At 44.0% G+C, this 27,721-nt stretch overlaps 1 protein-coding gene across 1 annotated transcript; it reads left to right on the top strand.

Annotated features, from left to right (window-relative positions):
* The first annotated feature begins 7,150 nt into the window (after window positions 1-7,150).
* On the top strand, window positions 7,151-23,769 carry TMEM179 (transmembrane protein 179). The gene is made up of 4 exons (XM_037395850.1): window positions 7,151-7,607; window positions 11,446-11,583; window positions 13,124-13,202; window positions 15,940-23,769. Exons 1-4 carry the CDS (start codon window positions 7,306-7,308, stop codon window positions 16,117-16,119), a joined length of 699 nt encoding a protein of 232 aa, XP_037251747.1. The 5' UTR covers window positions 7,151-7,305; the 3' UTR covers window positions 16,120-23,769.
* The last annotated feature ends 3,952 nt before the right edge of the window (window positions 23,770-27,721 follow it).

The following is a 27,721-nucleotide window of genomic DNA, read 5'->3' as shown; positions in this document are numbered from 1 at the left end:
AATTAGGTTAGTAGCAGAGCCTTCAGCTGAGGAGCTGAGCTGGGGAACATTTGTCTCCATCTCACGTATAAGCAATGTGACTAATGAGGCCACAATACACTCTGGAGCTATTTGAGGGCCATGGTCATCTTATTTCCCTCTATATCTGTGTCTTCTCTTTTACTGGGGCTGGCACTCAGACTTCACAGCTGCTTGCCCAATGTGCAATTTGGTGGTGGAACTTTACTCAGACTGACGGTCTTCAGGATGCTGAATGCAGACTGTGACATGACTGTGTGGTGGAGAAGCCACAAGACCCTTGTCCTTTACCCTTAATCTATGGCTCAAGAATCAGTTTAAGTCCACTTCCTCCCATTACAGCTGCCTTGTCCCACCCGCAGGCAGCAGCAAAGACCCGTCTTAAGGTTTTGGATTCTTTTTTGCTCACTGCGTCATCAGAGGTAAACAGTCACCATCAAGTTCCTCCTGTCTCCAGGAATTAAGGATGTGCCTCTCTGTCCTGATTTATTCACTTTTGAGACAGAGTTTAATTTTGCAAACCATCTCTCTCCTCAGTCTTTGCATTTATTTTTGGCAGGAGCGGTTGCCTGCGGCATGAGCACTGAAGACTAGCTCCGTGTTAGTAGTTGTCAGGGAAAATGAAGAGGCTATTTCTCACATCAGGCTTTCACCCTGCATGACAAATGCTAGTTTGAGCAGATTAAAAATCAATGCATGGTGCAATATGTCACACATAAAACAACTACATGTTATTAATTGGCATGCTACCCATTACCTGCTCTTCGTACATGTCTATGTGAGTGGAACAGAAACTGGTGAAGACAGGTGAGTCAGAACCTCCTTTGGTATAAAGTAGTGCAGCAGCATTGGAACTAATTGAGATATGCTGATTTGTAGCACCCAGTTACTTGGACAAGGATTTGAGATAATTTTGGGGTTTTTTTTCCTGAAATGTAATTTATCACACATTTAATTAGAATGAACAACAGACATACTCTGTGACACGTCTTCCCCTGCAACCTAAACCCTTTTTAATCACAATAGCTCATTTAAAAGCATCATGCGGTATACAGAGGGATTTTTTTCTTCCTGCTTTTCAGCTGTCTTTGTGGTGGATCCGTGATTACTGACCTTGAGAATTTCCCAGGAAAATGACTCGTGTTAAGATAGAAATTAAAAATGTTTTTACAAAGAAAACCAAAACCAGCAAAGGCTGAAGTTCGTTTTCAAAGTCATATTAGGGCTGGGAAATGTTTGAGTGATCTTCAAGAAAAGACCACTGAGTACCATTTTCAAAAGGCCCAGAGTCAGAGCTGTGAGCGCTGAGCACCCCCTGCGCCAGGCTCTGAGTGCCAGACTCACTTCTGCAAAGTGTCAGTCACCAGTAAAGGCCTGAGAATAAACCAGTTTGGAGGTCTTCCCCAAAACTGCTACTAGATTTCTGCATGTAATAACAATCATGCCTGTTAAACACACCTTCCTGCAAGAGGTAGAAACAGAGAAGGGGATGGGGACAGCACAAGGAACTTTGCTGCCGTGTGGCTGGCGAGGCCACCCCCTTGCCCGCTGGTTCTGCCCTGTGCCTCTCATGCTATGGAGATGGCAGCGGCATTAGAAAGAGGAACAGAACAGCCATTTTATCAAGGGAAATAGTGCATCCCAGTCATTGTCCAGGTGGAAAAAAAGCAGCTGAAATAGAGCAGAACACCGCAACAAACTGCAATATGCACACAAGGGACTTTTGGATGCTGAATGTCTGTAAGTACAGAAAGTACAAGCTCTGAAGTGTAGAGTTTTGAGCAGATCCAGCACTGCTCAGATGCACGGGAACTCAGTGACTGCTTGACTTCTGGATCTGGTGATATTGCAGTCTTTGGCAGTACACAGGTTAAGCTGCAGAGGTATGATATTGATGTAATATGTAATGACCCCATTTAATCTAAAGTGGGGCAGGGTTACATTTATCCTCAGGCTGAGTTTTGATTGCTCAGACTCCGTGGATTCCTAATTTGCTGATCTGTTTTCTGTCATCTTTTTTCCTCCCTTTCATTCCTTTTATTCTTGTAAGAAGTCTCCAACCCTCCCATGCTTATCTAACATCTCTTTGGTGCCAAAAGAAAATATATGTCCACCCCTGAAGCTTGTTTTTTCAATGCACTCTTCACCTGCGCAGAAACTGGGATCAGAGCCTTGCTAGTGTTTGTCCTACCTTTGTCATTACCTCTGTCCTCCTTAAAAGAGGACAGGGGAGGCAGGTGAGCAAATAATGTGCCACTTTGGGACCACGTTCCTGTTAGCTCTGATAGCTCTCACAGGCTGTAGGGTGCTGTGTGAAGTCTGACACTCAGACCTTAGGGTTAATGATGCTCTGAAAAGATCAAGCATCCTTTTCTTTTTTATAGTGGTTTTTTTTTTTGTTTGTTTGTTTTGTTGGTTTTTTTTTTTAATTTTTTTTCTTTTTTTTTTCCATAGACTTGCCTTATTCAGTTCAGAATGTGAATAGGTTTGAATGCATTTGTTTTCCTTTGGGTATCAAAATTCAGAGGTTATTCTAACTGGACACATTAATGACATTCAATTGCCTCCTGATAACTGCTCCATTGATGTCTGTCGGCATGGCACCTTCTATGCCCATAACCTCCTTGTAGACAAGACAGCTTTCCTAGCGGAATGGAGATACTTAAAAAAAGATGCTTGCACACACACACACACACACACACACAAAAAGCAGCAAAATGTCAAGATGTTCCCAGACGAAATGCCCTGAGAGATTCATGATGCAGTGGTAGCTGTGAAGAAATGCAGATGTGACAGGTAGCTGACAGCTACGTACGTTGTCTATAATCCTTCTGAACTAGTGGCAGACACCTTTTTAAAGACAGCGATTAACACGAAAAACCTCTCCCAAAAAGCGATATTTGCAGAAACTATCATATGACGATATGTGGGATGCTTGGATTCTTTCTATTCATTTTAGAGGATAAATACCATAGGTCAAGACTTGTGGAATAATAATAATGAATTAATATAATAATAAAAGAGAACAGAGGGTCTGAATAAAACAGACTCCAGAGCCTGGGGCAAATTGCATTTGCTAAACCATTTGGTAAAATGGGCTGAGGCAGCCATTTGAGCTCAAGTAAATCAGGGAAAAGTTGCCTTCGAGTGACTGAAGGGCTGGCTCAAAAGCAGCCATTTGGACAGGTTTTCTCTGCCTAGAATACAGACATATTGCTCCCTGGGCACCCTTCTGCAGAGACACCACTGTCACCCTGTGCCTCCTCTCCAGAGATAAACAGTGTATTACTGGTATCAAGATGGTAGACACCTTCTGGACATATAGCTGTTATTTTTCATGGACCACAGAAATTATATATCCAAGGTAAAATAAACATATAAATAAATAAAGTTGCTCACAAAAATGTTTTTGCCTGAATAATTAATTCCTCAGCAAATTTTCCCATAGTAAAACATGTCCTAATGAGCTATCAGGAGGAGAGGAAATTCATCACTTACCTCACAAATATCAACTTGAGAGCACTGCTCATGTCAGGTGGCATAATTAATGACGAGAGGGATCATGGAGTAGCACAGCCAAAACCACAGTCCCCATCAGTCATTCCACATCAGTCCAAGTCATACAGTGTTACTCGATCTACAGAGGATTAGCCAGGCAGCTAGAAGGAGATATGGGGCTGAAGGGAATACAGGCAAATATGGTACATCTGATCTTGATTTATCCAGGTTGGTTTTCTGCTTATCACTGTGGTGCTTATCACTGCACAGTTGATTGTGCAGCTTGTTCTAATTTTGTGGCTTTTTTTTTTTCTCAGAAATAGAATTTACAGACTTTAGACTTCACCCTCCCTGATGCTGAGGAAGCCATCTTCAACCCCTTGCCCCAACACATGGTCCCCTTAGGGTTTCTTCTTTGCAGGAGATGGGAGTTCAGTCCCTGTGCAGAGAGCCTGGGGGGGTGCCCTGGAGCAGGCAAGCTCCCTCTGAGCTGCGGGCAGGAGGCCTGGAATGTTGTATTCAAGATGTTGGTCATGGTGGGGCTGCAGTAGGAAAACATCTGAACTGTCCTCCTGGTGCTGGCACCACCGGAGCTGGGGCAATGGGCAGCCTCCTCTCATCACACATCCATCTCCTCGCTCTGCTGGGCATTGCAAGCACTACCCCACTGGCTTCCTCCACAGTGCAAATGGGACCAAGGACGAACCACACATCTGCTCCAGTGGTAACCCCCTCCTAAAGATGTCCACAGGAGCCAAGACACTGCAGGATGCTCTGGAGGAACAACTCTCCCTACTCAGATGGGAAAGCTGACACAGTAAGCCAGCTGTCAGCTGGTGTAATGAGAAGCTGAAACAGCCATGGTGGGTTAGACCAAAGGGTCATCTCACTGGGGATCCTATCTCCAAGGAGAGCCAGCAGCAAATGCTTGGCTTTGGGAAGAATGGAGGATTCTGGCAAATGCAGGGTGACCATTCTGTGGCTCTACCTTCCCAGCAACTTGCTGTTCAGGGACATCCTGAGCTGAAGGTTACTGCCCCAGCTCTGTGTTTAGCAGCCCTTGATGTGCTTTTTTCCGATTAATTTATCTAATCTCTTTTTGAACTGGCATTCATTTCTGGCCTCTGCAGCGTCCTGTGATAAGTGGCGCAGAATAATTATGTGCTAAGTGAAATATGTGCATCTTTTCCTCTTACTTAAAATTTTGCCTGACCTGTATATTTCATGTCCTCCATTCTCTGTGATATGAGAAAGAATGAATTGTCACCTTGCCCTTCTCCCCCAGTTTCACCATGGTAAGGAAACTAAGCCTATTTATGCCTTCTTTCTGAAACACCATTGAATTTACTCCACTAAAACAGCTGTATATTTCAGAGACCAAGTTCCAGCCTAGTGTAAATTTTTGTGGGGTATTTTTTTTGGAATAGAAGGATATGACAAATTCAGGCAGCTGCCAGATGAGTGATGGTTGACAGGTCTGTTTTCTACCTCTTTGCTCACTCTGGCGTGTGGTTGCTCCATCTGACCAAACTGTGCTTCAGTAGCTGTCAGCCTCCTAAGTGCAGCTGTTTTACATGTCTGTTATCTTTGCAAATGCCTAACTGTATTTTTTGAAACTCTCTGATAAATGGTCGCTTGAGTTTGTTCATCAGCACAGACAACATTATATGCTCTACAAGTGACCCTCACATTTCACCTCTGCAATAACCCTCCCGCAACAGAGCCCTGTGCTTGCTGGTGGTAAGATCTGAGCATTGGGCTTGCCCAAGGCAAAATGCCCTTGGCATCTGCTGGCCCCTTCTGTGGGCTCCAGTGTAAGCAGTAACCGAGCTTTTATGTTGGGGCAGACCTCCCAAGTTAACTTCAGAAAAAATTATCTGGCAAATCTGATGTGTCATGTTTCAAAGAAAAGTGTTTTCCAGCTCAGTCCAGGTCTGATTTCCTTCCTGATAAAGGACAAAACCCTTTGGGAACGCAGCACTTCTTGGAAGGAAGGTTAAGATCCATAGACTTCCCTCTTTACTACCAGACTGAAATATCAGCAACATCTTTTCTGTTAGGAGTGCACGTCTATCCCCACAGGGTCAGGTCAGCACTCTATAATCTTGCAAAATAGAAATACAATTTTTGATGATCAGAGTCAGGTAAGGATCAGACAAACGGCCTGACACATTTCATATATGCTGACAAAAGTTTTTATTCAAGAAGCAGGACATACTATACTTTCCCTGTACTGATAGAGCAAGATTTCAAGATAGTATACATTACAAATGATTTACAATGAAGCTGAATTAATGTCTTCTTTGAGAATTCCCCCCTCCCAGCACGTGCCTCAGGACTGTATCTGTAATGTCTAAAAAGCACAGAAAAATAATTTTGTTGCCCAACGGAAACACAAGCCTGAAATCCCATGTGCATTGTATTTGGGGTTCCAGCTCCAAATCTGCTCCTCTAAATGCTGCCTGGGAAGTGGTGCAGTGCCTAAAATGAGCCCTGGGATTAAGAAGTGATCTGAGACCTGCAGTTGATCTCACACTGGCTAGGAAACTGGATTAGAAAATTACCTCAAACTGGAGATGAATTACAATGTCTTGTGTTGGAAAGAGGATTCATGTTTGATAGAAAAATGAAACTGGGATTGAAAGCCAACCCTAACCTGAGATCAGTTTAATTTGGATTTTTCTGCAGGGGGGAGCTGAGCACAAGTCACATTCCTCTCCGTGATGCTTTTTGCTTTCTTGCATCCTGGCCATGCAGTTTTGGGTTTTACAGCTGAGGGGATGTTCTGATGTCTTTTCAAGAGTGGTGCAGGGCAGGGGGCTGGTCCCTGCAGTGCAGAGTGGGGTGGATGCTCACCCCGTGGAATCTAGTGAGCGGCAACCAAGCCTGCCACGCATGTACCATCACTGTGCTGGTCCATTCTCAGCTTGATGTCCAGCTGGTCCTTAGGGTTATTTTCTTTCACACTTACTCTTTCTGACAGCCAGAGGAAAATACAGGTGGTCCCAACCCTGGGCAGCCCCTAACTGACATCAAAGTTTAATGAAAGTTATTCCACCTCCGGTGATTCCTTGCTGCCACTTGCAATATCTTGCTGTGGGGGTAACCAGCTGGGCTAGGAACAAAACCACTTGGTCTGCAGGTCCCCAGGTGGCTGTGCACCCTGTTTCTTATTGCCACCATGTCAAGTTAGGGCCAAAAGTTGCTGGGATCCAGCAGCCAGGATGAAGCCTTTTTTTTTTTTTTTTTTTTCCAGTGGAGATGTGAGTGTCATGGGTGACATCAGTGTCCCCTGTCATTAGGGAGACTGAGAGCCGGTGGTACCCAGCCCTGCTGGGGAGGCACGGACTGATTTAAACCCCTGAGCGCCAGACTGTATCAGCGGCCAGATTTTCCCAAGGAGGGGTCCTCTACAACGTTTTTCCTCTCCACAACCGCCGCAAGCTCTGGAGCCATCAGTACGGGCAGCTCCGGCCGTGGCAGAGGCAGCAGCTGTGTCCGGAGGAGGCATTGCATTGCATTGCACTGCGCATCCTCCCTCCCCACCCCCTACTGCTGCAGGCTTCCTCCCTTCATCCCTTCACGCTCCCCCTCCTCCTGGCCCGCACCCCTCCCACCCCGCATCCCTCCCTCCAGCATCCCTCCCTCCTGCCTCCCTCCCTCCCGCATCCTTCCCTCCTGCCTCCTTCCCTCCTGCTTCCCTCCCTCCTGCCTCCCTCCCTCCTCCATCCCTCCCTCCTCCATCCCTCCCTTCAGCATCCCTCCCTCTGCCTGCGCAGAGCCGCGGACATGGTGCTCAGCAATTTCCTCTTCGCTCAGTGCATCTGCTACTTCCTGGCCTTCCTCTTCAGCTTCATCGTGGTGGTGCCACTCTCCGAGAATGGCAACGACTTCCACGGCCGGTGCCTGCTCTTCACTGAAGGCATGTGGCTCAACGCCAACCTGACGGTGGAGAGGCAGCGCTTCACCGTGCAGGAGTGGGGGCCTGAGGCCGCCTGCCGCTTCAGCATCTTCACCGGGCTCCTCTCCCTGCTGCTGGCCACAGTGCAGGCCTGGAGGACCCTCTTCTTCCTCTGCAAAGGGCATGAGGAGTAAGTATCCCTGGGGATGGCAGGGGGTGCCCATCCCTCCTGCAGGATGGGACAAGTGGGAGCAGCCTGGGGCTGAAGCACTGGGCTTTGCATCCTCCAGATGATCCTTCTCCCTACAGGGGTTTGGGGTGAGGTGGTATATTGCCTGCGTCTGTCTGCATGCACACCACACACACCCCACCTGTGTCCAGGGCCCTCTCCAGAGGATGCTCCCTTGCAGGGGGTTGGGGTGGGGGGCCAGGCTCACTGCAATGCACCCACTGCCCTTTGGCAGGCTGGGAGCAGCACCTGGCAGCTCAGCTGCAGTGGGCATGGAGGGTGCTGGGGGCCATGGGGCGATGCTGGAGGCTGGTGCTCGCAGGTTCCTCCTCCCCATGGTCCCACTACATGTCCCTGTGAAGGGGGACCTTCCACAGTTGTGCAAAACCAGATGTGTGTGTGTGTGTGTGAAAAACCTTGAAACAATATGGTTGTGTGCGGGATGGGGGTGGGTGGGGTGAAGAAGGGAACAGTTGGTGCCCCCCCTCTATTTTTATCCTGCTTTTGTGGTGGACATGGCAACTATTGCAGAGAGCAACTATTGCTTGGTTACAACAGGGGAGCAATGCTGGGCGCTCCCTGCAGCAGCCGCAGGGCTGCACTGGCAGTGGGTCACTGTGCTCAGACAAACCAAGGGGCATCAGACCCCAGCAGGTACGGTGAGAGGCTCGGTGGTCCAGGCAGCAGCCTGGGGGTGCTGTGCTCTGTGCTTTCCTCTCTGGTGGCCTGTCCTGCCACCCTGGGTAGGACCCCTGGCACAGGTAACCCAGCCTGTGGGTGCTACAGGGCCAGGGCCCCCCAAACATCCAGCTGCATGGAGGCGGGAAGGCAGGAGCAGGCACTGGGGGCTGGCTAGACTAGGAAAGCCATTTTCCCGTGGATAAGGGACCATGCCAAGGGCAAATCACTCATGTCTGGGTCTATTTGGACTAGAGGTTTTTGAGTCGATGGCTGTTACTCACATCTGGGCTTATACAACACCCTGATGTTGGTGATACTGGGGGCTGGGTAGCAGTGTTTTCTCTCTCTGGCTCTTTGCAACCAGTCTCAAGCTGCCTATTGCTAAAACATGCTATAGTAAGTATAAACTAGAAACTCATTTCCATATTAAAACTTACAAGTTCTAAATATAACCACGTGCTTCTTAATACATTTGAATTCAGCTTCCTCAGGTGATCAGATACCTATAAAGGAATAGCTGAGTCTAGATGCTTTTTTTCAGTTTTGCAGTTCAGAACTAGTTAATTTTTGGAAGAAACCAGCAATAAAAATCCTGTAATAGCAAAATTTGGATTGGATATTTGGCCACCCTCCAAAAGTGGCCATTTAGTTCAAAACAGTTAGGCAGGCCCCTGAAAATTCTCCCTTTCGGAGCGTTTTCAGGGTCCTTTGGGCTGTTAGCAGCTGTATAGCGCCGTTCACAGCCGGCGTGGCTTAGCCCCAGCCAGTAACTCAGTATCACGCAGCTGCTGGCTCACTCACCCAGAGGGATGGGAAGGGAATTGGAAAGGGATGTAAAACTTGAGGGCTGAGATAAGAACAATTTAATAATTGAAACAAAATAAACCCAAAAGAACAATAATAATAAACCTCATAACGAAGGGAGAGAGGAGAGGAAAGAGAAGGGAGAAAAGAAAATGAGTGATGCACAGTACAACTGCTGACTCCCTGCTGACCAATGCCCAGCCAGTCCCCCAGAGAGACCAGAAGACCCTGGCCACGCCCCCAGTTTATATACCAAGCAGGACATCCCATGGTATGGGATATCCCTTTGGCTAGTTCAGGTCAGCTGTCCTGGCTGATACAGGATATGGTCCCAGCTGTATCCCTCCCAATTCCCTGTGCCCCTCCTGAAAAGTCCTTGACTTCATACAAACATCACCCAGTAACAACTAAAACCATCTATGTGCTATCAGCATTGTTCTCACACCAGATCCAAAGCATAGCACTACAACAGCTACTAAGAAGAAAATTAACTCCATCCCAGCTGAAACCAGGACGACAATTTTTCCAGGCAAGAAGGATGATGGGGACCAAAGATGGAGCAAGAGGGCATGATGAGATAACCGTGAAGCATCACAGGAGGGTAAAACAGGACAAGAGGGAAGCTGCTTGGAAACAGTAGCTTCCTAGTAAGAAGGAAGGTCTGATCTTTACCAGATCTTTCAGAAGCAGGCAGGACACACACCATTCTGGTTTTAGACAGCCATTTGTTAATGCTGAAAGGTAGAGGTACAATTCAGATACTTCACTACAAGGATTGCAAAGCCACTTCTACTCTGAGCTCGTACCAGCTCCTTCTGCTTTATGGGTGACCTTGGCACCTGGTGGAGGTGAGCTGATCTAGTCCTCCAAGTCCAGTGAAGCCAAAGGGCAAGAGTAGGATCCATCTTAATGTTGAACTACAAGTTAGGCATCCTGGCATCCAGCTCCCAGTATGGTCTGTAAGTGTTTCTGGAAGGTGGTTTATTTCACTTGTTTTCTGTCAGTGTTGGGATGGGATGGCTGTCACTTTGGAGGGAGCCTAGACAGCCCCGCTGAAGCCACAACAACTCAGGAACAAACATCTTAAGCCCACTGGTAATGACTTCCTCCTGATAACTGCTCCATTGATGTCTGTCGGCATGGCACCTTCTATGCCCATAACCTCCTCATAGACAGAAGTCACATATATCTCACCACGTATAACCTGTAGAAATTAGGACTGTCCAGCCCAGAACCTTCCCAGGATTCAAACATGGACTCAGAAAGCCTCTTGGCTTTTCATTTAATGAACTACCAGGGAAAAGAAATGACTTTTTGTTCTCTGGGATGTGTAGACTCCTCTATCCCCAGCATAATGAGAGTGGCACTGATAGAAAATTCATCATATTCACCCTTATCACCTAACCTGAACGGGATGATCTGCCTCCTGGAGTTGCCAGTCTTTCTCCAACCTAGAGTATGTCTAGGTTTCAGATAATGGGACTTTCCAGGAGCCACCTAGAGCAGCTTCAACTAAAGGAAGGCTTGATCAGATGAATGCAGGAAGGATGAGAAAGTTTTCATTAGCTAGAATTAAGGGGGGGAGTTAAACAGTAAGGTTGGAAAATGAGTGGACAATTCTGTGGCCTTATGGGACTGCTGCAAGCCTCCCACCCCATACCATGCCAAACACAGACTGTGCCTGGGGCTGGGCCTGGCTGGCACAATTAACAGGGCTGAGGTAAATTGGTGTTCAGTTGGCAGAGATAACATACTGACACCAGAGCCAGAGAAGTCCCAGGAGAAGCTGGCCTGCTCTGCAAATGGCCCATACAACGGAGATCTGTGTCCTGTGATGGCAGTTCTTTTTGTTACATTGCTTAAAATGATTATAGCTATCAGTACTGTGTTTTTATTTTTAGTTTCTCTGTCCTAGGCAATTTTTGTCCCAATTATCACTTCAGTCATAAAATAAGTTTTAGATCCAGTTACTATATAATTTGAGCTAATGACATTTATTTTAACAATGGTGATTTTCATCATTACAGCTAATGAAAGCCATGCTGTGTATGAACAATCACCACTTAATATTTATATTTAAAGCCCCATCCTTTTATGGTGAAAAAAAGTATCAAAATCAAAAGCGCTTACAAATGAAGGTAATGTGACTCAAAGTCATAATCCATAGTTTTTCAGTGTATTAGGTGTTCTTAATTAAAGCAGATGTGTTTCAAATGGAAACTGATCTTTGTGCCCAGTGTATGCTGCTTACAGAGACTGCTGATGTTGTCTTTCAGCTGTTTATGAGTTACATTTTTCTTCCCTTTTATTGCAGCTCTTTCTTTTACGCCTTCCTGAATCTGCTGATCAGCGCCTTTGTGGTGTTTATCACATTTATTGCTAGCACTATAGTGAGCGTAGGATTTAACATGTGGTGTGATGCAATTACCGAAAAAGGAAGCATGCCAAATAGGTTAGTATTGAAGAATTCATTTTCTTCCTTTTTTCTTTATTTTTTCATGTATGCACAAATGGATAGTGGTATTGCAAACTGTAACTATTGCACACAAGGTGAGCAAGGGGGAGAAGGCATCTGTAATGTGGAAATCCAGATTTTTTCATCTGGAACAAAAAAAGCAAATCAAACTTTTTTTTGCATTTAGTAGCCCACAAAGAAAAGTGTGTTCCCACAGTGTTTCAAGGTCTCTTTAATAAAGAGTCAAAGATCATACACAAGAAAAATCTGTTAGTTTTAAAATTTTTATTTCCAAAGGAGACCTAGATTTGGGAATGTTCTGAGTATGGTCTTTTGAGCAGGGCAGGGGTCTGGGGGTCAGGGCTTCTGGCTTGCTGCCCTGGCTCTGCCACTGACCCACTGTGTGACAACGGGCAAGTCACTTATCTTGCCTGTGCCATAACACACCATCATCCAGCCCTGGTGTAAAGATTCTGGCCTCGCAGCGGTGCTGTGGATACCCTAAGAGCCACAGAATGGAAAGTACTTTGTAAGTGCAAAGTACAGATGGCTGGTACTTTCTCACAGCACACAAAATGTACAGCTCCTGAAATGGTCTACTGTATCCCATGATGCTTATGCTCCTTATAGGAAACATAGGTTGAGGTAGATCTTTTCTTATCAAGAAAGAACAGTGAAGAGCGAGGAAAAGGTGACATTTTATGTCATATGATATTGAATAATCGTACTACTTAAAGCATACATTTATGTTGCACATTGTCATATGTTGTAAAATGCCATAGTAAATGTTCTGTTTAGGGCTGCAACGATTAATCGAATTATTTGAATATTCGGTTAAAAATTCAATTATAAAAAACATCTAATCGAATATTCGGATAAGAACCCAAGATGACCGACACCACTGAAAAGGAGAGAGAAGAGGCTGCAGAAATCAACCAAGAGATAGAAAGACAACCTCAAAATCCTGGGATTTTTTTCACACCAGTAAAAGTCCAAGTTATTTGTAAAATCTGTAGGCAGCCTCTATCTTACCATCAGAGTATCGTCTCCTTGCTGGAGCATCCGAAACAAAAACACCCACAAAATCCCTTCTTCTGAGGCTTTTCCTGATGAAGTCAAAAGGTAATGGAGGCTCATACACTTTGTTTCATTGAGGGGTGAAGCAACCAACCTGGTGTGATGCCAGATGTATATATGTGGGAGGCTTGGTGGTAGTGGGAGAAGAGGGTTTTAAGGTTTTAAGTATACTGTTTTCATAGTAACTGTTAAAATTCCACTTACGGAACATTGGTGTTATCACTTACATAAATTATACATATATTTTTTAAAAGAAAGCAATTACATGCCTCTTTTAGCCTAGTTTTAGAGAAGATTGGCAAGCCACCTGGTTACTGCAATAACCTAAATATCTTTTGATAGAATATGCCATTGTGACTGAAACACACTTAAGATGCTGCTTCATTTTATATTTGGTTTGCGTCTTTGGGATTTCTGGAATAATTTTCTTTTTTCCCCTCCAAATGCCTTCCTTGGGTAGCTGTGAAGAATTACAGGATATAGATCTTGAACTGAACTTAGAAAACTCTGCTTTCTACGACCAGTTTGCTATTGCACAGGTAGGTCAGCCTAGATTGTGGTTCTATTCCAGTTCATTTGCCATTTGCTCATTGATCTGGGATTGCTGGAGCTGAACTACTATTCCTCTGAAATCAATGGGAATGTTTCCATTGACTTTAGTAAGCGCTGAATCAGGATGATAGTGATGGGTACATTTGCATTTTAAATTCAAAATAGACGGTTTTGAATGTGGACATGTGCAAACCTGACGCTGCCACTGATCCTATTACTCTTGATGGAAAATTTATTTTTTTCCAAAAGATGACCTCTGCAGAAGTTGCAATACTCTGGTGTCCTTGAGCTCTTCATTGCTGTTCAGAATAATGTCTGACCTGCATCAGATCATGGGGCTATTAGCTTTGCCTTCCCTGAGTTTGCCTGAGGTCGCCTGAGGTGTATAAATATCAGACCATGGAAAATAATTAAAGATTACTGTCATTTAGATAGGGCTGTTTTCTGATGAATCTTTGAGAATGAGACCTCTAAGGCTGTCAGACCTTTCTGTTAAATATGCTAGCTCTAAGTCAATGAACACTGGTACCTGAGCACTGGTGCATGTTGAGCATGTAAAAGTTCTGCACTGAGGGTAGCCCCATCCATGCAGAGTTGCACCCATACTCATATGCTTCTTATGGTGTCCTGCATGGGGCGAGGCATTAGCTTGCCTGGGGCACTCCTTGAAAGTAACTGTGCATCTTGGACACAAGCTTTTATATGCCATAAAAGTGACCCCTTTATATGATGCTAGCCCAAGGCCAAGCTGTATTTTGTAGCGGATTTTGCCATTAGCTCCTAATCTGCCAGCTAGTGGGAGGGTAGCAGAAGTAAACCCATTATCAGTCTATGGCTTTGAATTCATGGCAGCTAAACGTCTGTGTCCACCTTGTGATCTCAGGGTGGACAGCTGATAATCTATATGCAAGAGAAGGCATTTCTCTAACAGGGAGCCATGCCTAAAGAGTCAAGGTCAATGCACATAACACTTCAGCTGGAGGAGAATTAACATATCACAGCATAGATGGATCAAGCCAAGCTGTTGGATACACCAATGCAAGACCCTCAGGATGTCCCTGGGCAGAGCTAGCCTGCAAGGTACAGCCACTAAGCTCTGCAAACATCCAAGCAGGAAGAGCCTGGGAGCATAACAGCCCCAGGGGAAAACCATTTGGCTTCAAAAGCTGAACTTGGCAGTGTCAAAGTGAATCCTGATGGTGACTGTTTGAAGAAAGGACCAAACAGGGAACAAAATCCTGCAACATTGTCTTCTGATACCCAGGGTGAAGTAAGCAGAGTTGGCTGAAGGTACAAGAATGAGTCTGTCTATGGAAGGCAAATCAGTTTCTTTGAAACAGTAGAACGAAAACCCCGAGAATAGACTGGACTTACTGGCCAAAGCAAACATGTCCTTGTAAGTGCAATAATTTCTTACAGTAGGCTTTACTCAGAAGCAGTCTCTACCCGTTTTCCTCCGTTTGGATGCTTCCAACACATCAGAATGGGTCTGGGAGTTTCCCTGAATTTGGCTAAATGCAAGTAGATTTTTTTCATGTCAAATAGAAGACCACAGCAGTAGCAGATACCTGAATGCTTTTAAGATAATATTTAATTTATGAAGTGCTTAAGAAATTAATTCAAAGCTTCCAATCGTCTAGATATAGTCATATAAAGCCAAATTAATATCTCCTTCTATTGAAGGTTTGTAGAATAACTGAAATATTCTTTACTTGGTGAACTGAGATAATTGTAGGTATGGGCAGAAATACTGAAGAGAATTTCCAAAGTGTATAAGCTATATAGGAACATAAACTCCTTTCAGAAAATAGTGGTCGTTGCTTATCTAAATTGGCTATTAATGTGCACAGCTGTATTGCTGTCTGGAAGTGTTTAAATTGTTGTATTTTTTTAATTGAAAATTCAGTATGTCAAAACCGAAATACAGGGATTCAATTAATCTTTCTTTGCTAAAGGCATCATAGAATTAAAACAGAATTTCTGCCAGAAAGCCTTACTACAAATGAACCTCCTCTGTGGCAGGGAGGCCAACATTCAAGTACTGGAACCAATCAAAGTGTAATTATTTCTACGGAGTCAGGCGAGAGAGACTAGTTTAGTGATGGGACTTACTGCAGATCTGATGCTTGAAGCCCCAGTCTCTCCTGCCAGGTATATAGGTGTCACCAGGCACCTGAGTGTGTTGTAGTGGGTTTCTCTTGCTCTCTGAGTTCATACTAATGTGAACCAGTTAGCCCAGAATGTAAGGGTGCAATATAGAAGATTTTCTCAACAATATTTTGAATGGAAATACTTTAAAATTAACACTTCTGCAGGGCTAGTGGAAGGCCTGAAGGACCTGGGAAGAAAGTTTTAAAAAATATCTTTAAAAAAACTGCAACTCCAAAGTAACAAAAATAATATAATCCCAGGAATTTTGGGCTGGCCAGAATGTCAGAAACGGGAAGTTCAATGGATGCACCTAGATTACACAGATTTATTTTTTTCATTATTTTACTTCATACATTTTTGCTTCGGTTTTTCTAGTACATGAAAGAATTTTTTCCTTTTAAGCTACAAATAACTTGACAGAGTTGAAGAAACATGGGGCCAGGACCTCAATGGATGTAACTTGGTGTGACTCCATGGGTTTTGGTCCAGAAGAGATTTTGATATTCACCTGGACAGTTGACTTTGGATTTATAATATGGTACTGACCTCTTTATCATTTCTTTTTTTGTCTAGTTTGGTCTCTGGGCTGCCTGGCTGACTTGGCTGGGAATTACCATTCTGGCTTTCCTGAAGGTTTATCAGAACTACAGACAGGAGGACCTGCTAAATAGCCTGATCCATGAGAAGGAGCTGTTGCTAGGAAGATCCTCTTCACGAGCCTCTTTGCAAGATGAGAAAAGTGGTATGATCTAAAGTGTAAGCAAATTGTCAGGGCAGGATCTAGATTTTATTATTCAGTAGTGTGAGCTGAGGTTGAGTCAGGGTATTGAGTGTGTGAGATTGTTTCTTTCCTTATAACAGATGTCCTTGCCAATCACCCACCTCCTCTGTGAGAAATTGCTGGCGGAAATACTTGCATTAGGATACAGAGAATGGATGGCCCCATGCTCCATTGGCACAGCAAACACTTTGTCCTGCGCAGGCACGATCTGTAACCTGCTCTTGCTAGCAGAGCTGCGGGCTACCCCTGGCTTTCAGGGTAGGGACCTTTTTGGAGGGCTGAGCTAGCAAGACCAGGCTACAGAGTCCAGGCTATTTCTTAAAAATATTCTACAACAACAGTTGTAACTGAGGCTGTGTCCAGTCCCTCTTCTCCCCCTCTCGTCTCTTTTGCCTGTAAAGCTGCACCTATTCTCACTTTATTCTGGGTAATTGCAGCGCTGGTCCAGGTACAGACTCCCACTGTCTCTGCTTTTGCTATGTATGGACACAATGCTGACAAACCTGTTGCTCCTGCTCTGATTTTGAGTTCATTTAGAACATAGAGACCCATGTTCCAGACTTGATATTTAATGGTGATTAGTGTTAATGAATTTCACGAAGCCACTGTATTAGTACCGTATCTGTCAAAAACTGTGTATCATTTCAAAGGATGGTGGAGAATTTCCGTGGTTTTGTTTCTTCTTAGATTGTGGCATGACCAACATTTTTTATGACTCCTGAAGTGCAGTGTAGCTAGCAATTGCTGAAGCTTGCATACTAAAAAATGACGCTGAATAGATAGTGATAATGATTGTGCATTTATAAATGTAACTTGGTCCCTAACATTGTATGCTATTCTGAGTATTAGAATTTACTTGTGATATTGATTTCATATAAGGTATGCAAAATTACTGTGAACATTTGCATTGTAGCTATTTGTACATATTTATAAACATAGCAGGGAGCTTGAACAGCTGAGTTGTTTTATAGGTAGTTCAGTGCTGAATGGGTCTGTTCTCCCCACTTACGGGCAGGAGTTCCAGGGCTGATGAGTTTTGCTGTGAAAAGGGAGAACTGTTATCTACACAAAGCTCACGAGTTGACTTCGTTGTTGCTTTCAATTTTGCTTGGCCAGCGCTTCAACAAATAAGGTGGATAGTTGAGTCAAGAAGTAGATCTGGTAATTAAGAAGATTCACTCAGATGAGTGTGGGTTTGCATGGCGGAGAAGTGGAGTTGTACTAGTATTAGGCAGTTATCCCCAGTTACACATTACACAGGAGATCCTGATTCAGCAGAAAACTTAAGCAAGCAGTTAAGTTTAGGCTGAGGAAGATTTTTTGTGAGTACACTGGCACTGCCTGGGGCAGCTGTGTTGGAGTTGAGACAGCAATTATTGCAACACGAGAGCTGTGTTACCTGGTAAATAGGAAGGAGGGGAGAGAAGACAGCAGGCTTCTATCCCATCAGAGCTCCAGCCTGGGACTAGCACAACCATGCAGATTTACTGTTTTCTTCTGGAGAATATCTGATGTTTAAAGTTAAGTACCAGCTTAAGCATTTGGTTAAAACAGAATTTAAAGTCGTAACAAATCCCTTTTAGGGCACAAAATCTAATATTACATTCCCTAGCCAAATTGCTCTCATAGGTTTAGGGTAAAATCCCTCTGTGGGCTTTAAGCAGTGAACCAGCCCTGGGAACATCACTTCCAGCCCCAGCTGGCCACAGCTGTCTGCAGAGAGATCGTGTTTTTCAGCATCATTTCTGCCCACAAGGGAATGCAATACCTTTGCAAGTTTTGCAGCGGTGGCTTTTTTGTAGTTGATAATCGACATCAGAGGAGCAGTTCCTGAAAAGGGAACTGGAGACCAGGTTAGTTAATACCAGTTTAAAATTCAGAGATAGGACTGTTGTAGCGCTTTTGTTTTTATTCATTTGGTCTAATAAGAGATGCACTCTTGCAGGTACCTAAGTCCTTTGCAGGCATGACCTTCCCCTTCTTGCCCTGAAGAAGAGCTTGGGTCCTGAAAGTCAGCCTGTTTCCTATGTTTGCCTAACTGTTTCTCCAGCTGTAAAAGATACTACTTCTCCTTCCAATCTCACTTTGAATTTGAGATTCAGCAGTGATATCTCTTCCCACAAATTACTTCAGTGCATGCCTTACTCCTCACATGGACCCATGCTGTTGCTTTGTATAATATGTTTTATGTATGTGCCAAGTCAGGCTTAGGCTGAAGTAACATGTAGGTTGGGACCATTGTTCCTGGTCTTGCCTAGGGTTTCGAAGAACCAGAAGGTAGCAAATATCTCTTCTCATCCCTGCTCGGAGACACCAGGGCTCAAGCCTTCTCTCTGGTTCTGAGAAGGAAGAAGATACTGCCCATCAGTGAGGCTGTCCAGAGCTCATGCTCTCTTTTACCTCTCTTTTCTCCTGTCTCAGGATCTTTTCCTCCTTTCCACTTCCATGAAGAGCAGCAAACACTGGTCCTGGAGTTTCTATTCTTGTAGAAAAAGTACTAACTTTCGTGGCTAGTATTTTCACTAGCATTTGTCACCCAAACACTATCTTCATTGTTCTGTAGATCAATAGACAAAAAGTGGGATCTTTAAAGCACCTGGGGCAGCCAGGATCCCATCTTGAAGTCAATAGGAACAAAATACATCACTTCAGCCTTTGGAAAGTCCAGCCCAACACAAGTACACATACAGACTGACCTGCTAACTTTGGCATCGAGGTTTAGCTTCTCTAATTCACTTACCTGGGTGAATTCTTCTAACCCCAGTTGCATCACAGCATCCATGGATGCAAGCATTTTGGCTGTTGGAGTTGGCATTTGAACTGAAAACAGGCTGAGGCTCTTCTCTGAGTCCTACATGCATCTCAGTCTGTTTTCCCCAGCTTTCCTCACTTGACCAGGTGGGGTGTGGCTGGCACCCAACTTGCAAGCACCAGTGATGCTTAAAAGCAAGGCTAGTTTTGAAGGAAGCTCCTGAACAGGTGAGAAGGCAGAGCACATGGTGAGAAGCTCTCTGGCTTTTTGAGGGGAGGAGGGGTCTTGTGCATGCCCAGTTACTGGACCCACCTTTTTCGTTTGCATATAGCTTTCTGCAACCTCTTCTCCTAAAGCTTGGACACTCAGGCCAACCTGGTGATGCGAGACAGAAAATGTGTTAGAATAGTGGTGTTATTTGTACACACAGACATACATACCTACCTATGCTCTCTCTCACACACGTCTCTCTTCTGTATTTTCTGACTTCTGCTTTTAGTCATCCACTGCCAGCCAGCACAGAGTGTCTTCAGTAGGAGTTTCTCTGAGTCAAATGTTGCATTTCTGTGATATTTCAATGCCTTCTTCAATTTGCCATCTCCAAAAGCAGGCCTCTGGGAACACTCTCGCAAGAACTGTATTCAAAGAACTAGAACCTTGTGTAGCATTTCTACTTGTATTGATTTATTTTCACACAGTGGCAGGGGAAAAAGCTTGGTGGCCTTCGCCCATGCAAACCCTCCTGCTGCTGCCCATCGCAAAGCTGTGAGCCACTCTGGTGGAGAACATAGGATGCAGTTGTTTACTTGCTGTGTTCCCTGCGATGCTAAAACCACAACCAAAAGGCCTTTGTTTTGGCCTGTAAAAATTCCTGGTAATGCAGGGACAGCCTTACTTGGTTGGATGCAACTGGATGATGCTTTCCGAGGCACTGGGTTGTTGTCACACAATTACTCTGCTATATCAAATATATGTTCCCCACGTCCTGGCTACCATCTGTGGTTAATTTCCCTGCCAATTCCCTGCCAGCAGTCCACACTGGGTTAGAAAAATCTAAGCTAACAAGTATCACCTGAGCTTTTAGAGCAATGCTGTTGGTTATTATTTTTATAAAGGAGAAACAATTGAAGCCATTGTTTGGAATATAATTTCCTCATGAAGGCACAAATGCTTATATCTTCTTATCCCAGTAATTTGTGAGGTTTCTTTCACCTGGGAACTTACAGTATTGCAAAAATAAGAGCGTGATGATTTCCTTTAAAACCTGAAGGACACGTATGCTATGGCAGTGTTTCTATGGTCCCTTAGAAAACTGGTTGCTATAATAACCAGTGACAGATGCTCGAGTATACAGACCTTGTCATGAAAGCATTTAGTATCAGGCAGGTGGGGTATGTGTGTCTATACAACGTACACAGATATATGCCAGAAATAATTCCACTGCTCTTTGATATGGATGAATGGTCTTCTCTTAGCAGGTGGTTTGGCCTGGAGTAGTTATTAATTTGCCTTAACTTTCTACACTGCCTTTTTCTTACTTAGTATTAGGATCTGTGCGAGGATACAGAGGTTATGATAGCCAGAAGTGGATGTGGATGTGATGTGAGTGGAGTAGGAAAGCACCGGCCAGTGCAAAGCCTCCAAAGGGCAGAGATGGGTTTCTGATGCAGGTTTGCAGATGTTCTAACTCCTCCCATATCGGTGGGTAATGTCCTGATGTTGGCTTGTACTAGTCCTGTTACGAACAGGGAGCCACACTTCCCTTCAAGGCCTTTCCTCACTGATGTGGAACACTGCTGATTTAACCTATGTAGTACTCAGGATGGAAGCAGAGCTGCAGAGAAGAGGACCACATGCTTTGTAGTTATGTTACATGAGCAAGGAGTACTTTTCCTCTGATTCAGGAATTCTGCACCATGGACTCCTAAATGACCAATGAACCTGGAATGAACATAGTCTTATTAAATCCTGTAAAAACAGTATTGCAGGCAAAAAGCAGAACATATTTCGATAGGACTATCAATCCTTCAGTTGCCAAACCGTACTCTTCTGCAACACAGTACAATATTCTGGCTCAAAACAACCAGCATGTCCTTTTGTATGAAGCCATTTATTTGCTGTTAGAAAAGATGCAGTGACAAAGAGGAAAAAAAGATGTGTTTATAACAGTTACTTAGTAGTGGAAGTTTAGATGGGAGAATTAATTTTAAAACATTGTCTTAACGGTTGAAGAAATTCAAGCAGATCTTAGGTGTAGCAAGTTAGTGTGTAGTTCTTGAGGGACAGAAGGGCTAAGCTGATTTATGGTGTCTGAGAATCTAACCAAACTAACCTTCTATATTTAAAGTAACCTGAACACTTACCTTAAGAAAACATGTGCACATGCTCTGTTTCTTCTACACCCCCACTGTGAACAGTGGGTTAGAAAGCCCCAGGCTGTGTTATTCTCTGAAATGGAGGGCTAGACTAGACAAACTGTTTCCTAGTTTGAGGGCTTTGGGTTTTCTTAGTGCAATGGCTATTGCATGTGAAATGCATGACTGGTTGAGAGAGGACACTTAGGATTCTCCTGGACACCTGAAGGTTCTCATCAGTGAGATAAGAAGCCACGTTTCACCTTTATTTGTCCTCCAGAATCTTTTAGTCTTTGTTGCATAATTGGTCCGATCTCAATTTTTAGCACCTCATGCAGCTTAGCCCTTAGGTTGATGGTTGGTCCATATCCTGAGAAATGGGGGATGTGCACAGGAGTGTCTTTAGGCAGATCTGGGTGCAGAATGCAGGGTCCCTTTGCTAGGGAAGTGTGAGCCACAGGCTGTTGTATAGGCTTTTTGAGGAAAACTGGGTTTCTGCACAACTTTAAATCACAGATCGATCTATGTGATGGGTGTCAGAAAATACAATATCAAATGTGCAAATTCAGAATGAATGTCAGCTGTAAAATATTTGTTACAAGAAAGTACATAGAAACTTGGTGTTTGGGTGTATATGGCTTTTATCATCTCCCTTCTCCAAAGCCCCCATTTCAAACATATTGCATGTAAAATCACTTTTACTATTTAAATAATAAATGTAACAAAAATCCAGATGATCATTCATACTGGCAAGACTTAAGAGTATTTTGTGACAAACCAGTCTAGATTTTGACAAAATTTTTGTCTTTACTTCTTAATCAATGGCCTGGGTGTGAACATCCTTGAGCTAATGGGAATCCTGTCTGTATCCAGAGCCTGAATTTATGTCCCAGACCATTTCCTTTGCTGATGGAAATAGCCCATTTTTATCTCATTGGTATGTTTGCTTTGGAGACCACAAATGCCGTGTCCTTATGCTTAGGCAATCTGGGAAGAGAGGCAGGTTTTTGCCTGGCTAGTTTCCACACCTGCATGCAGGGAGAAAATGCTCATATAACTTCATGAGCACTGAAATTGTTTCAAAACTGTTTCTGTCCATGATCCTAATGCCTTGAAGTGCATGTTTCTGTCCTTGTCCTCCATAAGAAAGAGGAAAACTAACCTAAGCTGTATTTTAGTATTCAGAGATGCACACTTTAAAATTTTTTATATATTTTTTTTTTGAGATGACAAAATTACACTCAATTGATGAAGCTAACAACTGCACTTTGATGTACTCCTGATGTAGAAGGGAAAAACACAACTGCACTCTATCAAAAAAACTTAACATTTGTTTCTGAGAGGTCAGGCAGCAATGTTCCTAATGTATAGCAAGTACTGCATATTTCAGTGCAGGCACATAAATGTCTTTCCATTCTGTTGTTGGGATGAGTATTTAATAGCAATGCTTTCTCTTTAGTTTTTTTTGTCTATGCCAAAGAGTGTATTGAACTGCTATTGCAAGCATAGATGAATCTATTCATCCGAGTCCTTAAACTTTTCTACCTCTCATAGCTACTATAACTGCCTGAACCGTTACTGCACACAACAGTGGAAAGGACTGAATCCATGTGAGAGTCTAAATCCTATTCGCATAGATAACTAAAGGATTTAGGATTTAATGCTTACTGGTTTCCTGCCAGCTCCTCGTTAAAAAGTGGGCACAGGCACCCAAGAAGGGCTGTGTGAATAGCCCTCTTGATTGGTCAAATAATGATTTTATTTTGGTTTGGTTTTCTTAATACTTTTTTTTTTCTCTCCAAAGACATGGAAGGTTATATGTTATGTGAAAAGTTGCATTTCATAGGGGTGGCAGAAAGCGGTGAACTACTTAAAATGCCTGTAGTGGTCCTTCTGCAGCCCTCTCCACTGGCAGCTAACTGCAAGGCACAGGTTTGATCTCCCCCTCTGCCTGGGGAGACACAAGCCTCCATCTACATGGCAAGTGTTGTTACCATGGAGTTATCCTGGATCCCTTTCAAATCCTCTTGTTGGAGCTCTTCTACTTGGCTCCAAATTCCTAAATAACAATGTTTTAGCCTGGCGGCTCTGGTGTTTATCAAGGAGATGAAGTACTTGGCAGCAAGAGCTGCTCACTGAAATAGCTGGGATTATTTGTAGATGCTGGAAACCCAGTCTGAGAACTTTTTGTTCCCCTTTTCCACTTGACTATGTTGTAAAGAGAGGGTTGAGACCAGCCCAGAGGTGGGAATGAAGATCCATTGTTACTGTTGACGTCTTGGGTGATTTGTCACAGAATTGAGTAGACAGTCCTGTGACAAAACTACTCTTTTTTTTTTCTCTCTCTCCAAAGAAAAAAAAAAAGAAAAAAAAAAAAAAGAAAAGAAAAAAAAAGACAAAACTACCTCCTTACTTTCCCCTTTGTGCCCCAGAGCTGAGCAAGTTTGACTCCGGTTTGTATACAGTTTCTGAAGGGTATTACGAATGTGAGAAACATTGCAGCTCCTATGGCAAAATTTACCTTTTGTCAAAAAATAAGAAAGAATGACATAGATTTTCCCTGTTCTCACTTGGGCTGTCTGGGGTACGACGTCAAAGCCTTCCCTTTACATCATCCAGGCCTGATTCCAGTGACATGTTGCTCTAGGAGGTTCCCAAGGCTGGTGCCAGCAGTCCCTTAAGGGACCTGGTGAAGTTAGATGAGTACTAGGTTAAATCATAGATTTTAAGGCAAGGAAATGTTTGAAAATCTTCTTGTCATGGTATCCCACATAAGAGAGTCCAGAGCTCTTCACAGCCTCACTACTGCAGCACCAGGAATTAGTTTTCCCTGTTAACACCGTGCGGTCTCATGGTTTGTGTCTGCAGTACAGCCCATCTTCCCGCAGCACGTTGGGTCTTGATTGCGTCCGTTAACCTGTTCCATTGTCTCTGCTGCTGATACAGTTTTAACATTGTTAAACCGCTGTTCAACATTTGACTTCAAAAGGTGCTAACAGTCTCCTTATTAAACCATAGTTTTCTGGAGTTGCAAGCAGTCCTTTTGCGAAATGATGCTAAGAAAATGCTAAACAGCATCCTTCCAGGGGGATGACTGCTGCATCAGGCCAGTGCAGATGGATGGTATCAGAGCAATTCTGGTCAAATACTCTCGGAATAAAACTAGTGCTGGTTTTCAGCCCAAGCCACACAATTGAGAAATCAATATATTGTGATCTGAAGTACACTCCTAAGAGGTTTTTGAAGGTTTATAAACAAAACAACAACAAAAAAACCCCCAACAGTTTCACTGACATCTCCTTTCCTTGGGTCCTTTCATCTCCAAAAACATTCCTCAAACTTCACAGAGGGTTTTATTGCCATTGAGCTGATCAGGCCTCATTTCTCACATCTCTTCCTGCTGGGGACAAAGGCTGCTGAGGGAGACAGGGGGGTGCTGTAAATCAGAACAGAAATAGGTGGTGAGGAGAACTGCGAGTGCATTTCCTAGGAGGGATTTCGGCTTTCAGGCTGCGATGTGAGGGATCCAGCATGGCAGTGCCCATGCTGGCAGTGCTGACACCGTTTTCACCCTTTGCTTGGCCCGCTCAGCCACCACCTGCTCATCTGGCTTCATGCACAGCAAAGCATCTCCTTGAAGTATGTGCTGCCCTAAACTCAGCTTCTGGAGAGGGCCACCTGTGTCAGCTGTGCAGATATCCGTGTAAAGGTGCTGGCATGGCCACCAGGTTTGGAGGGGCTGCTTTGGAAACCTCTTCTTTCCAGGTTGGCAGATCCAGATACCCTACAGCTGGCCCTTTGCTTTGTGCAGCTCGTGGCTCATGTGGGGAAGGAAGGATTGTTCCCAAATCTCTGTCGACTTGCCATTTTTGAAAGTAGCTCGTAAACACCCATAGTTTTAAAAGGTTTGGGGGGGTTTATGTGGTACCACCTGCAAAGATCTGAAGCAGATCTTGCATACAAGTCAGAGCAGAGCCTGAAAGCATTTCAGCCTCTCTAAAATATATGTCCTGTGACTTACGTGTTCACGAGCTACTGTCTTTTCTTACAGCCTCGTAGGAAAAGCTTTATAAGAGTCTCGATTAACTCCTGTGTCATGCTGCTAAAGAGGTCCCCGCATAATGGTATTTGGGGGCAAAACTGAACACTTAAATAATTTGTTTAACCACTGAAAGCAGTAGAGGGGCAGATCCTTTGCTGGTGTATATAGCTTAGCTTTATGAGCCATGCTGGAATCATGCCAGTCCACACAAGCTTAGGGTAGAGCCTGGTCTGTTCTGAATATTATTTCTTTTGATTTGTACGGTCTTTTGCAGTGTAATGACTACTGATTTGGAACTTTATTTGCATGCATTTGACAGAAACAGGATTGAGTGAAGTTTATTATTGTTTTGATACAGTCTCAAAAAGGAAGCTTTTTACTAGCATTTTAATATAGCCCTTTGTAAACACCTAGAAATAAAAATTCTGAGTCCAATCCTTCTGCTAATGGAGTGACTGACAAAGTTTTCTTTGGCTTTAGTAGGAGCTGGACTGGGTTCAGTATAAACGATACACTATAGTGTTACTGATAATGTGTTTTATATATTGATGCTTTTTGCTGGACAGTGCATTGGCTTTTTATGATTTGGTGACATATACAAATAAATTATTTGGAAAGTCAATATTCTGTGACTGGTTTTTGAAGGTGAATTTAAATCATTACAATGTAAGAAAAAATTTGTTCTCAAGGTCAGTGGTAACACCTTAGTTTGTGAACTCATTCCCCAGCATCTCCACGCCACAACCTGTATAGTCAAGGACATGGCCAACACTCCTAAGCTGCCTGAGCCCTTTTGGTATCATCTTCCAGCAGTGAACCCTAATGCCATAGGAGGCTAGGAGAAGATGCTCCCATGCCAGCATGCAGCTGAAAGGCAGCTTGTTACCAAATGTAAAAGGGAACCACAGTCTGCATGGGCAGGCTCATTTTCTAAATGCCGGCTGGTTAATTTTCTTCATGTAACGTCAGCCTTTCTTTTCAGAGGTGGGCCTAAAGGCTCCCAACAGCTATCCTGGAGTAAGGAATTAATAAGAAACAAGTCCATGCTATTATCTTAGAGGTTCCCGAGTTACTCCTTGAGGGCAGCTGGTAATACCCTTTTCCTAAGCACACTCTGCCAGCTCTTCTGCTTGCTTCAAAGTGGAAAAAGGCAGAAATAACTAAAATTGCTGCTAAGGGCTTCTGCTACTCCATTAACTTGTTTGCAGACGTGGCAGGGCTGGAGACATGAAGTAGGGAATGGGGCTAGAAGCAGTCTTTGGGGCTGCTTTTTACTAGTGCTAATGCTGAGTGCATTAAAAGGTTAATGTAAAAAAAATCTAATGTCATCTCACTGTGTCCTTTACTATCTCCTCTAATCGTATGGGTATGGATGTGCCTGCTAGTGCAATCAGGTGCCTTTGATGTGGTGAGCCTGCCTGAAGAGGTGTTGGCAGCTGCCCTCTGTTCACGCTGCAGGAATGTACTGAACACTGACAAAACAACACTTACCCCGTACTGTTGTGGTCTGCTGATTTCTGTTGTGCATTACTTTCATACTCATTGCATAAGTGATATTAGGCAGCACTTCTACCCTTAGGCCCTGTCACTAGCCCATCTGCATGCACAGGCCTCCTTTGACTCTCTTCTGGCCCTTTGACTCCTGTCAGCACTGCTCCTGGGAAGCCCACCTCCTCACTGTCTGCTTCAAGAACTGCTGCAAGAGTCCTGTCCTCCACCACTCCCTCTTTTAGCCCTTTAAAGCTAATATATTACATTTCCAAGCTGGATTAAATAATTGCTTGGAACTGGTTGGCTGCAGGATTCTTGATTTCTAAAGCAATTCCCCAAACTGACACCAGTTTTCAGGTGAGCATCTCTAGCATTTGTAAGAAATCCTGTACTCCCTCTCCTCTTTTACCTCTTTATGGGCAATTCTCAGGAGTTGTACTGAAGGGAAATATTACCCAGCACAGTCAGCAAGGGAATTATCACCCAACATGACTGATTTTCCCTGACTTTAGGACTCCTGTTAGCTCTTCCAAACTCACAGAGGTGTTGCAGCTAGAGAAACGGCATTAAACAAGAACAAGGAGAAATCCCACCCAGCTCTCAGCAGTAAGGGTAGATCTGTGATGGATAAAGAATGGAATGAAGAGGCAGAGTGGGAAAAAAGTGTGTGTGTGTGTAAGCGGGATGGATGAATGGGGAAAGAGCTTGAGTGAGAAGGCTCTAGAACAGGTAAGTCCCCAGGAGCTGGGACTTTTTCACCTATTCACAGCCTTGTTACTGACCTGCTTCATTCACTCACACAGGTGCACTGTCTTTCTCAGCTTCAGTTCTTCACACTGCACAATGCCACCACTCTCCCAGGAATGGAGTTTTAGCATTTTATTTATGGCAAAGGTTCTGGCTTTGTAGCAAATTTGTTTTGGATTTCTGCAGCC

The sequence above is a fragment of the Falco rusticolus genome, chromosome 7, assembly GCF_015220075.1.
Source record: "Falco rusticolus isolate bFalRus1 chromosome 7, bFalRus1.pri, whole genome shotgun sequence".
In the NCBI taxonomy this organism is placed as follows: Eukaryota; Metazoa; Chordata; class Aves; order Falconiformes; family Falconidae; genus Falco; species Falco rusticolus.
Note: the sequence above shows the minus strand (reverse complement) of the source record. Positions and strands in the feature narration are given on the sequence as shown.

Excerpts from the sequence above, each read along its gene's own strand:
- TMEM179 (XM_037395850.1), top strand. The coding sequence starts at position 7,306 with ATGGTGCTCAGCAATTTCCTCTTCGCTCAGTGCATCTGCTACTTCCTG. Across the intron at positions 11,584-13,123 it reads AAAGGAAGCATGCCAAATAG|CTGTGAAGAATTACAGGATA; the intron begins GTTAGTATTGAA and ends TTCCTTGGGTAG. Across the intron at positions 13,203-15,939 it reads ACCAGTTTGCTATTGCACAG|TTTGGTCTCTGGGCTGCCTG; the intron begins GTAGGTCAGCCT and ends TTTTTTGTCTAG.